The sequence below is a fragment of the Falco biarmicus genome, chromosome 8 (genome assembly GCF_023638135.1).
Source record: "Falco biarmicus isolate bFalBia1 chromosome 8, bFalBia1.pri, whole genome shotgun sequence".
NCBI lineage: Eukaryota > Metazoa > Chordata > Aves > Falconiformes > Falconidae > Falco > Falco biarmicus.
In genome coordinates this window covers 59,262,046-59,273,909 of record NC_079295.1, presented here as the reverse complement: position 1 = coordinate 59,273,909, position 11,864 = coordinate 59,262,046, and the positions used below count along the sequence as shown (strand labels likewise).

General features: G+C 54.2%; 1 protein-coding gene across 2 annotated transcripts; it reads right to left on the bottom strand.

Annotated features, from left to right (window-relative positions):
* Positions 1-1,045: 1,045 nt before the first annotated feature.
* Positions 1,046-11,724, bottom strand: SPARC (secreted protein acidic and cysteine rich). 2 transcript variants are annotated; one of them, XM_056349245.1, is made up of 11 exons: positions 11,571-11,687; positions 10,811-10,923; positions 5,446-5,515; positions 5,186-5,236; positions 4,930-5,014; positions 4,387-4,508; positions 4,023-4,143; positions 3,703-3,836; positions 3,383-3,531; positions 2,538-2,686; positions 1,046-2,361 (listed from the first exon to the last, which is right to left on the bottom strand). In XM_056349245.1, the coding sequence occupies exons 3-11, from the start codon at positions 5,500-5,502 to the stop codon at positions 2,333-2,335; spliced, it is 897 nt and encodes a 298-aa protein (XP_056205220.1). In that variant the 5' UTR covers positions 5,503-5,515; positions 10,811-10,923; positions 11,571-11,687; the 3' UTR covers positions 1,046-2,332. The 2 variants fall into 2 exon arrangements, with proteins under 2 accessions (XP_056205220.1, XP_056205219.1); XM_056349244.1 differs by lacking the exon at positions 10,811-10,923 and having other exon boundaries at positions 11,571-11,724.
* Between the last annotated feature and the right edge of the window lie 140 nt (positions 11,725-11,864).

Below are 11,864 nucleotides of genomic sequence, written 5' to 3'. Positions count from 1 at the left end.
GTGAAGCTGCCGGTGTCTGTCCGCTGGCGCTGATGGGAAGGGCTGGAGCTGGGAGGAATGTGGCTGTGTCTTGGCAGAGGAACGTGAGTGGGAGTTTCTGGCGGAGAGGGAACGACTGGAAAGCGGGTTTGCACAGGGTGGCCGATCTCCTCCAGTCTCCACCTGTCTCTCCGTCCTCCCCCCTGCCCAAATCCTCTCTTGCCAGCTCTCCTGACCTGGAGGTGGTTCGGCAGCCGATGCCTGCTGCAGCCAGCTGGATCTTGCAGGTGGGGGGCATGGACAGTGGTGCCCCTCACAGTGCCATGTCTGCCAAATTGCAGTAGCAGTCCCTGAGCTGGGGAGGCATTCGCTGTGTCTGCATTGAGAACCCCCCGTTTGCCTGACAGCTCAGAAAGCAGCGTGGCTGGGTGCAATGAGCCCTGGGGTTCCAGGCAGGGGTGAAAAACCTTCCTTCAGCCGGTCCCTCCGGGCATCAGCTTTCCCACTGGGTTCAAATGGCTTGGCAAAGCATCTGCAAAGTGACCGTCCCCGATGGGCTCTGCAGCCAGGACTGACCCTGTGCAGGATCTGACCCTACAGCTGTGCCTGGAGCACATCCAGCAAGGGACTGTTAACCGGGGGACCTCACAGCTTAACCAGAGCTCTTGCAACATGGGTATTTTTAGCTCATGCAAATGGCAGTGTTTATTTTTCTACTGTTGTGCCTTTTTGCCTTTCCCAGGGATTTTATTGCTCGTGAAAGCAAAGGCCTTAGACCCATGTGAGTGTCTGTGCTGGCTGCTGCAGTGACCCTGTCTGCCTGCATCGCTCCAGCTCCATCTGCCCTCGCATTACCCATCTGATAGACTCCAATGAGCCCGTTGGAACAATATCTCCAAGGAGCCCTGATGAATGAGGTGACGGGCTGTAACTGGCTGAAGCACCTCAGCTTACTTTGGACCAGACTCTTCCCTGGGGTTGGGATGCCTGTGTTGTACCTTGAACACATGTGTGAAGTTGGTGATGTGTGTGCAATCCCCCTCATTGGGATGGGACAAAACAGAGGAACGTTGCAAGCTTGTTTATTGTCAGTGTTTCAAATCAGTATTTTTTATTACAGAGACTCATCAGGTTGCTCACACTGTGGCAGGAATTTAATAATATAAGGCACAGGAAACATTCAAAGGTAAAAAAAAAAAAGAGTTCTCAGCCTGTGAGACTTAACCATCCCTTCGCTCCTGTCAGGACCCTCTGTATAAAGCAAAATCCAAACACCTTCTCCCTTCCCTCCCGCCCATCCCTTAAACCCCAAAATCCACAACATGAAAAAAAATATTACAGCCTTTCCCTTGAGTATGTGGTAAGTACGCCTCTTTCTGAGCAGAAATATCCCTTCCAAGACTGTCACAGCTTCCCTGGGAGAGCAGGGCTGGAATTTAAGCACGACCAAGGCATAGGTGGGAAGTGCTCAGGGGCACACAAGTGATTTGGAGAGAGCCAAGAGCTTTGTTTCAGCTACAGCAGAATTGCTACAGCAAGGTCAGCCACCCGCACCCCGGGGGAACAGGCGGCGAGTCTCCCTTTGCAGCCCAGAAAACACAACGGTCATTGAGCAACGGTAAAGCATGTAGCACTTTCAAACCTTTATTTTTTTTTGAGGGGATTTTACAGGATGGGATGCATTTCATCTTAATTTGTTGTAAATTTTGTGCACTTTCCTATCCGTTTGTTTGATTAGCCCCTTTCTTTTGTGCCCAATGATTGCTAAATTCAAGCCCTGGGAATGAAAAAAAGAAAAAGGAAAACAAAATCCTGCCACTCTACGTCAGTCACCCCTCTCCATCCCCCCCTACCATGAGCTGGGTGACTGCAGTGTCACCCACAGCCGCTCTGCTCGAAAAGCCCCATCCTCCTACATCCTCTGGCTCTGCCCTCCCTTGCTGGCGGTCTGTAACTGGGGACAGTCAATCAGCTGGGAGGTCTTTGCGTCTGCGCTGGCGTGTCCAAGAACGTGCTGTTAGTAAGAAGTTAAGAGAAGTCGATCCGAGAGCGGATACTGAGACAGAGCGGATATTTAGGACAGGAACAGGGTCAGTCAATGGTAGAGAGTTGTTGGAGAGAGAAAGGGCTGGTAAGAGCTTGTGGAAACAGCTGAGTGAATAATCTAGTGGTAATAATTAGGCTATGAACGAGGACTGTTATTTCTCTTAGCACCATCACTACGTATGTTTAGATCTATGTTAGCACCTTGTTCCCAGGGAAAAACAAAACAAAACAAAAGCGGTTTAAAAACCAAAGGAAGTGGGAAGGTTAAAACAAGACAAAGTTGGCAGCAGGGAAGGAAGCTGGGGGTTTAGATCACAAGATCCTTGTCTATGTCCTCTGTGGAAGGAAAAAGAGAGAGACAAGGTTAGGAGGTAGATGCTGCCAGGGTACCACTGCTCCTGCAATACCCCTCCCCAGGACCAGCTGTAATGCATGGCTTCATCATGTGTGGGGGCTTTGGGGGGGCTTTTCAGTGTCCTCTCCACCCCCTTCCTTCCCCACTCAGTACTTACGCTCCTTAATGCCGAAGCAGCTGGCCCACTCCTCCAGGGCGATGTACTTGTCGTTGTCCAGGTCACAAGCCTCAAAGAAGCGGGTGGTGCAGTGCTCCATGGGGATGAGGGGGGCACGGAGGGGGGCCAGCTCAGTGTGGGACAGGTACCTGCCGAGGTGACCGCACGGTCAGAGTGCTGCCTGCCAGCACCAGCTGCCCTCCCATGGGATGGGAGATGCTCTGCCAGGTGCTGGATGCTGGCTCCAGTTCTCTGTCTGGTTTGACTGCTGTCCCAGTGCCCTCCCAGTTATTGGCCATGGAGTGTCATGAAGGTCAAGGACTAGTGTCTGCTTTTGCAACCGGCTGTGCTAGTCACAAAATAGCCAGCAGCTGGGGGTCCTTGCCAGCTGCCCCCACCCCATGGGTCTGTGTGTGTGATTGCTCTCATGCTCATCTCCAGCTCACAGTTAAGCCAGCAGCTGCTATTTCAGCTGCTGAAGTTATCCTGAGGCCTTTGGACTAGGATATTTTAGGGAGCTATCATACGACAGTAAATCTGAGAAGACAGAAACTCCACACCCAAGGGTTATGGGAGCAGCTGAGGCTGGGGGAGGCTCCTCTTTCTGCAGAAGAGCTGTTTGCAGAAGGCAAAACTGCCTGTACTCCGGCCCTGTTTACCCCGGCTCTTGCCAGATGTGTGCAGGGTTTGTCCCTCCACAGGGCTTTGTCTGTGCCTCTGCCATCAGCCACCCACTTGTGTCACATCTGCAGCCTGCCTTGACACCTTCTGCCACCAAATCACCCTGGTCCTTGGGCAGGAGAGGGTCCTGGCAGGGGCCCCCGTCCTGCTCTGCTGACACTCACCCATCGATGGGGTGCTGGTCCAGCTGCCCAAACTGCCAGTGAACGGGGAAGATGTACATGTTGTAGTTCTTCTCAAAGTCACGGGCCAGTAACTCCACGGTGTGGTCACCAGCCTCCAGGCGCTTCTCGTTCTCATGGATCTTCTTCACCTGTCATAAGGAGAGGCCAGGGAGACCTTGTCAGCAAGGGAATGGGGTGCAAGGGGGCACCCCGGGAGGGGCTTTACATGGGGTGACCACAGGTTGTTCTGGATGGGCTCCCCTTGTTTGATGGGCTCCGCTGGCGGAGTGAGCTCTTAGGCTCCCTCCCAAGTCCCTCACCTTGAGCTTCTGCTTCTCGGTCAGCAGGTTGTTGTCCTCATCGCGCTCATACAGGGTGATCAGCACATTCTTGAGCCAGTCCCGCATGCGCAGGGGGAACTCGGTCAGCTCTGTGTCCAGGCAGGCAGGGATGACTGGAAGCCATACATAGTGGTCAGTGCAATGTCTGGATGTGCAGCCCCAGACCCTGGACACACAGACCCAGCGCCCTCCCACCTCAGCCCTGAGCCTGCCTGGACCTTTGCTCTTCCCCAGCCCATGGACAAGGGGACAGTGCTCAGGTTAGGGGTCCCCTTGTCTAAGGGAATGGCTTCACTTACATTTGCAAGGCCCGATGTAGTCCAGGTGCAGCTTGTGTCCCTTCTTGGTTCCCTCCAAGGTGCACTTGGTGGCAAAGAAATGGCAGGAGGAGTCATAGGTCTTGTTGTCGGTGCCACAGACCTGCATGGGATGGGGAGATGGTGTGTGAGAGACAGCAAAGCCCAGCTTGCTGGGGAGTCAGCAGGGAGAGCCTCCAAATGAGATGTTCAGCTTGTTTCCTGAGGTGGACAATGGCTCATTGGTCACCTTTGGCTGAGGCCAGATGGGGACCTTGCCACCCTGACTGTCTCCCCCACCATTTCTGGCAATGTCCCCTATGGGGTCCCTCCCCACTCCAGTCCATCAAGCAGCTTCTGCCCTCACCTTCTCAAAGATGCCGGAGGTGGCTGGGCAGCTGGCGGGGTCCTGGCACACACACATGGGTGAGTTGTTGTCATCCACCTCACACACCTTGCCGTGCTTGCAGTGGTGGTTCTGGCAGGGGTCTGGGAGAGGGCAGGGAGCAAAGTCAGAGCCTGCCCCATCCTCACCTCCCACGAGCTGCCTGGGGCATCTCAGCACAGAGGGAAGACAGAGACTTCACCAGAGGCAGCCCTGAGTATCTCTTGTACTGGGAAGATGTGAGGGTTTCTAGAAGTCCACATTAGCCCTCAGGCTAATCCTGGGCTCCTTTCTATAGCCACATGAAACAATGGCTTTTCTGTTGCAAAAAGGGCTTACAGAGAATCCAGTGCTGGGATGAGGCCATGCACCTCTTTTGCTTTTCAGCGTGCATCCAGGTTGGCATTGTCCTTGTGCTACAGCCCTTCCCAAGGAAGTCCCTCACTGTTTGTCGTGGCTAAAGCTTCTCCACCCAGGGAAGGGACAATGTCTCTGCATGCTGGAGGGCAGGGAAGAATGACTTACTCTCTGCGACAATCTCCTCTACATCCTCTGTGGGTTCCTCGAACTCTCCCACCTCCACCTGGACGGGGTTAGCCCCCACGGGCTCCTGCAAAAGAGGTCAGTGTTTCTCATGGGGGTTCACAAAGAGCTCTGCCCCAGCTCCTGGGGGGAAAAGCAGCCCCCCTATCACCCCTTCTCCCCCATGCTTTGGAGGTGCTCTTCCCAGAGCGGTGGGTGCTGCAAGGGATGGGTGATGAGGAGGAGCAGAGTCACCTACCTCTGTGGTGGGATCTTCAATGACCTCCGTCTCATCAGGCAGAGCCTCCTGCTGCAGGGGAAAATGACCATGAGCTGGGGCCCATGGGGAGGACGGTCCCAACGGGTGACCCTCTGCGACAGGTCACTCTTGGGTTTCCTCCCTGCCTTGCTTCCCCCCATCCCTCAGGGTTTTATTTGTTATAAAAGAAAATCCCCATCAGATATACATGGGATGGACATCCCTGACAGCAGAGAGGCTCCATTGTCTCCTGTACTTACCGGAGCTGCCAGGGCTTTGCCTGCCAGGCAGAGAAGGAAAAGAATCCAGGCCCTCATCTTTCAGCAGACCCTGAATAAAGGAGAGGAAAAGGAGGGATGAGGAAGGAGGCTGCTGTGTGCCGCTCGGCTCCGGGCTGAGCTCACGCTGGCAGGCAGACACTTAGAAAAGGGCGTTCTCTTTGTTTCCTGCCTAGTCTGTTCAATATTACAGACCCACATGCTGACTTTTCTAGCCAAAACCTTAAGCCAAATCATGTTTCCAAGACAAATTCTTTTGATTTTGCAAAATGGGATGGTGGGGGTTTAGATTTCTGTTGCTTTACTGGATGCCTTTCGAAAAATCACAGTCAAAATAGCAGCTCCCCTTTGCTTCACAGGTCTTTTGGACCAAAAAGTGGAGTTTTTTCATGTTAAAAGCCCCTGATATGAGCCCCAGGTACAAGCAATGGAACTCTACCATTTTATTTGTCATTCAGAGGGAAAATGGGAGTGGAGGAAGGAAAGAGATAACAGACGGTGAGATGAGGTGCTTTAGAATTAAATCCTTTAGGAAACCCCTTCCCACATGGACGCAGGCATTTCTAGGAGTATCAAAGACCAGTCCCCGATCCCCAGCACCCCCAAATGTTGGTGTCCCTACTATAGTTTTTCCCTTCCCTGCTCAGATCTGATGGTCCCAAGACTGGGTTTGAGGGATCCAAGATGCTTCTTTGGGGTTGTGTCCTGCCAGGAGATGAGCTCCAGGAGGATAAGCCCTTTGCACCCTCCTGATTTGGGCCGTTGCAGGGACTCTATATGATGAGTGAGCCAGGCAGCCCCGCTAACACCAGCCACGATGCAAGCCAGAAGGGGAGCGCAGCTGGTGAAATTGGCCTGTCCTTGTCCCCCCTGGTTCCTGTTTGGCAGGATTGAGCCTCTCTGTGTGAGGGCAGATAGGAGCTCAGCTAGCCACTTAATATGCCAGTGGCATCCCACTCCTGACAGCGAGGGCTGCCCGTTCCCTTCCGCCTGCTGGGAGAGAGAAACACCCCTGGTTTGTCTCCTGCCAGCGAGGGGACTTGTCACCCTGCCAGAGCTTCCGCTGCCTCCCTTCTGCTCACCCTCCTCTGCTCCACCTGCACGGCCGGGGCACCACAGCCCACCAGTTCCCTGCGGCTGGGTGGGTGGATGGCTTTGCTGGGACAGAGTGTTGGACAAGGTGTCTTCTTCCCTCCCAGCGAGCAAGGATGGATATCTAATTTGCCAGTGCATCCTTTTGCTTCCTCCCCGTGCATGGCAGCTCTCCGGGTACAAACCACCCCAACGCTGTGCTGCCAGGGCACCAGCCAGGCTGGGCTGGGCTTTCTGATTTAGCAAGGTTTGGCCATGCAGAGGCTGAAACCCTCCTTCCAATCTCAGCACTAACCCAGCCACAGCAGGGTGCCCGTGCAAAATAGGTGTCAGGGCACACAGGGCAGCTTCCCAGGGATGTGGGAAGGCTGGGAGCACCGGGTGGTGGGGTTAGCTGCCACGGTGGGATGGAGGACCCTGAGGAGGGGGTGGATGAGCCCCCTTGCTCTGGCCAGGCTGCAGCTGAGCAGCTGCCTCCTCTCCCACTGGGTACATGCTGTCCCTTCCTCTTGCCTTTATTTGCTCTGGAGGCTGCCGAGAGCTCTTCCGGCATTTGCCAGGAGAGATCACTCACTGGTTCTTCACTTCTGGAGGGGTGGTTTGTGGCAGGGGGGAAGGAGGGGAGATGGAAAAGTACTGGTGAATCTGGCCATCTCCTCCCTTGCTGCCATTCCCTGGCTTGTAAAGACTCCTCCTGGGCTTCTCCCAAGGGGCTTGTTTGCTTTGGAAGAATCTCTGAAGTTCAGTGATGCTCGCTGGGCAGAAACACGGCAGTGCCCAGCCTGGAGGAGGGGGCAGTGCTTGCACATGTGGAAGGTAGCATTAAGAAGAACTCAACCTCAGACCAAGGCCATCTCAGATCATTTCCCCAAGCCCCCAGAAAACACTGAATTTCAAAGTCTGGGCATGCAGTAAGCTGGGGTTAGGGAATTACACACTTGCTAGGAGCCAGCAGACAGTCAGAGCTGCCAGTGTTGTGTTTGGAGGCAGAAGGAGCGCAAAAGAGTCTGAGCAAACAATCTCTGCAGAGCTGTCTCACACCAGAGATGGGAAAACAAATTTATTTGAAAAACAACATCCTCCTGGTGGCAGGGTCTGTGCACAGTGGACATTGCAGCGTCTGTGAGCCCCTGGGTCTTTGCAAAGGCATGGTCTTTCCTGAATGCCTGGTGGCCAAAAATTCTGAAATAACAGCTCAGGAGCCCTGTGAACAGAGCTGCTCTGGCAGAAGGGCCTGACCCATGGTGCATGTCTCCTTCCTTGTGCACCTACCATGGTCTGGCTGCCCAAGATCATGCTCTTAGGAGCTGGCAGCTGGGCCATACCATGAGCTTAGCATCCATCCCACAGATGGAGGTGCTGGGGAGGGGGATCCCTGTGAGGGGCCCCGCACTGGGAATGCCTGGCACTGCTCTGCGAGAGCCCCATGAAGGGCAGAGGACAATGTGAGGGGCAGAGCAAGGGGTCATTTGGGACAGAGGAAGGCAGGACTGGGAAAGAGACTTTAGCAAGCAGGGACTTACACCTTTCTGTATCCTAAAGGAATCAACAGAAGCCAGCACTTTACAAGGTGCTGGAAAGCAGCGCGTCATGGGCATGGAGAGGGCTATTGAATATACAGTAAAAAAAGCTTCCATAGTCCCATCCCCTCCTCAGGCCTGCCCTCCTTACTGCTAATGATGCAGAAGGCAGCCAGGCACCCATGGGCTGCAGGACCCATGGCCTGCACTGCCCTTCTAGCACTTGACCCCACTTGCATCCTAAGTGGGGACTTTAGCTCCCTGTTGCTGTGTAAAGTCTTGTGGCTCCCATAAACCCCTCTCAGTGGTTCACCTTTCTAGCATGGCCCAGGCTGTCCCTTAGCACTGGCTGCTCATTGTATTTTGTAGAAATGTCCATAACAAGAGAACCATGGGGTGCGGAGAGGTCTGAGACCGACCCTCAGCATCTCCATAAATTCAAGGCAGGCTACTCTAGCAAACTCTTTACCACCCTCCCCCCAGTCCTGTAGCATCATCATAAGTTTCTCCTGCTGGGGAAGATGTCCCGCAGTGATGTGCGGAGGAGAGTCTGTGCCACTGGGTTCTGTGGGTCCCTTTCGTCTCCTCCCGCCCAGCCTGGGGGCCGTTGTGCTCTGGGGGAGGACAAGGGTGCAGCCTTGTGGGTGCAGCCTTTGGTGGAGGGTCTGTGGGTGGTGGAGTGTGGCCCATGTGGCACTGGCCCTGGCCAGTGTTGCATAAGCCCTTTGGGATGCCACGTTAGTGTGGGGAGGAGTCTCTGCGTGGCCACTTTGACAGCTCCTCCCCGAGGCCACAGGGGTAACCCCAGCTGCCTCCACTGCTAACCCAGACGAAGGGCCTGCTCCCACCACCAGCAGTGGAGAGCAGGAGTGGGTCATCGTTGGGCAAAAACCTTCCCGTGGCTCGGTGTCCCTCTTGCACCCCAGCCCAGCCTCACCGCAGGCAGCCAGCCCGCGTGACAGGGTCTCCCGCACCCACCCCCCATCTGCTCATCGCTCTTCCGAGCTCTGCAGCGTCCGACGTGCCCCAGCACCTCTGACTGACTGTAAAGGCAGGACCAGCCCAGAAAAACCTTCTGCCTACAAACCCCACCGCGGGCCATAGTTCTCAAGGTGCAGATGGGTGACCAAGTGCAGCCACCACAGAGACACCAGGCGAGGGCTGTGACCCCGCTGCCTGGCCCTGACCCCCCTGTGCAAGCAAGACCCTCTGTGCTTTACTCAGGCAGCTGCTCCAGGGCTAAAATTTGATTTGAAGTCAGAGTTGTTTGTGTGAGTCCCCATAAAGCTCCCTGCTGTAACAGGTCCCTGCATGTCCAGGCCATGCTGCTGGGAGTGCTGGCTCACCCAGATGTGCTGTAGCTGCGCTGGGTCCCAGGCAAGCAGGGCAGGAGCAGGGGACTGGGCAGAAACCATCCTGGCTCCAGCTACCTGCACAGTCCCCTCACATGCAGCATGCAGGCTCAGATGAAATGGAATTCCCTTTAGCTCATGCATATACTTACACACTCCGAGTAAAACACAGGGGAAAAACCCAATCTACCACATCTGTCCCTGCAGAGCCACTAAAGACACGCGTACACCACGATGCTGTATTAACCCATTTCCCCTGCAGGGAGTCGAGCAGGTCTGATTGCACTTATAAATGCTCCAGATCTTACAGGGCTTATTGATAAGGGCAGGAGCCCATATGCCGCTACAGTTGTGCTCTGGCTTGAAGCTGTCACCGTTTGTCTAGGTTGCAAAAAGCATCCCTAATGGGAAACACTTAAATTAGAACCAGGAAAAATGCCTGGATGAGACCTGGGCTGCAAACCGACGAGCCCTTTGCAGACCTCAGTGGGAAGGACAGGTGATACAGCATTTTTGTGTTCTGTCTGAGCTTTTCCTTTTGTTTGCATTGGACGCAGGGCAGTGCCAAAAGCAGCCTGGATACTTCTGTGCCAGGTGGAAGCGGTCCCTCTGGCTCCCGGGGGATACAGCAAGCTGATCCTGCATAGCTCCACGAGAGGAGGGAGAGAAGAAACTGTCCACTAAATATTCTACAGAAATGCAAACCATCTTCAAAGCATTCCCTGGACTTGCCCTGCCACAGCCACTGCAGCGATAACAGCCCCGGCCATCCCTCCGACCAGAGGACCCAGAAAGGGTTTCCATGGGAGCCGACATTCCTCTGGGGCTGAGTCATGGAAGAGCAGAGGATTGTTGGAAGGAAGGGCTTGAAAAAAAGTTTGAAAAGTTTATTTTTCCTCTTCCCCCTCCCAACGCCACCCGCATCCCTGCTCCTGCCTATGTGGCAGACAATAGCTTGGCTTTAACTGCGGCGCTGAATGCAACAACCTTTTATTTCCACCCAAAAGTCGCCTGATCGACCCTGACAAACGGCTGCAACGTACTTCTGTGCTTTTGGAGGGTTGCTGAGGTTTTGGGCTGTTTCAAGTCGGTGGGGGACTCTGAGTACTGGCGACCTTCCCGGTGCCCCCGATTTCACTCCAACTTGAAACTGTTGCCTTTTGGTTTGGGTGGGAATTCAGCTCCCATCCCGTTAAGTTTCCTTTTCTTGGCTGCATGTAACAGAGTGGAGCTTTCTTAGATGAGGGGCACAAAGAGCTTAGACTGCCATGCACGTCACCGGGACGGGAAGGACAGCGGCTGCCTTTAAAGGAAACAAGTCCTCGGCTCTATCTGTGTGGACCTCAAATTGTGCATGACTGAGCCCAGGTTCTTAAAACTTACAAAAAAACCAAAAAGAGCTTTGTTCCTGCTCTCCTGCAACCTCTGTCTCTCTAGCAGTTGATCAGCTGGAGTTAAGCAAACCAGGGCAGCAGGACTTGAAACGGTTTCAAGGTCTGCTTGGAACAAAAAGCCAAGTGTCTTTTTTTTTTTTTTTCCTTTTTTTTTTTTTTTTTTTTTAGAAGAAATAAGAGTGGCTGTACTGGAAAACATAAAAATGCTGAGATGAAGTCGACAGCTCTTTTGTTCTTCATCTAGATTATCTGGTGAGTAAAACACCACCTGCCAACACACCTCAGGCTGGCTGTAATCGGGACTGGTTTGTAACTAGATCTGATTTGCTCTGAAGGTTGGTTTGATGTCCCCAGACATTGGTCTCATGCATCTCGCTAAGGAAATACCCCACAACTGGAAACCCAGAGGGAAAAAAGCGGGGAGAGAGAAAAAATGGGGCAGGTTAAACCTTTACAGATGCCACCAAAGTGTTAAAGCTAGCAATCTGGCGGTGAAATACAATAAGGGATGCAGTTTAGGAGCAGAGACGCTGCAAAGAGGAAAAAGAGAAGTCAGGAGGGGTCTCTAAGTGCATCAGTTAGGGTAGGGAGTGCCCACCTCCCCGCACCAACTGATGCATTGCTGAGCACCGGGCGCACCCCCCAGGCTGGGAGGGCGGCTCCTGCCCCAGGGACCCCCTGAGTGGGGCTATCAGGACCCCCATGCCAGGAGAAATAGCAAAGGCAAATGTGAAGGTCTCGGGCCATACCTCGCAGTCCCGGCAGCAGGGCTGAGGAAACTTCAGGCGCTTGGACGGGCTGGAGAAATCTGCAGGTTTTAGAAGGAGGCAGCAGGAAGCCAAAGGGTGGGCTGGGTTTCCCGCTGCCTCTCCTCCTCCTCCTCCTCTCTGCTATCTTTCCAAATCGGTCTCTTCCTCTCCCTCTCTCCCCAGTGGGCAGTCCCACCCACCCCAGAGACAGACTGAGGCACAGCCTGGGTCCAAAGGATAGACCAGAGAAATCAAGCGGGGCTGGAGATCAAGGGGGTCTCTCGCAGGGAGAGC

What these genes read in the sequence shown, in the direction of transcription:
- SPARC (XM_056349244.1), bottom strand. Translation starts at nt 5,502, where the DNA reads ATGAGGGCCTGGATTCTTTTCCTTCTCTGCCTGGCAGGCAAAGCCCTG. An exon ending in GCAAAGCCCTGGCAGCTCCG is followed by an intron (nt 5,237 to 5,445) that starts GTAAGTACAGGA and finishes TTTCCCCTGCAG; the next exon opens with CAGGAGGCTCTGCCTGATGA. An exon ending in CTGCTTCGGCATTAAGGAGC is followed by an intron (nt 2,362 to 2,537) that starts GTAAGTACTGAG and finishes TTCCTTCCACAG; the next exon opens with AGGACATAGACAAGGATCTT.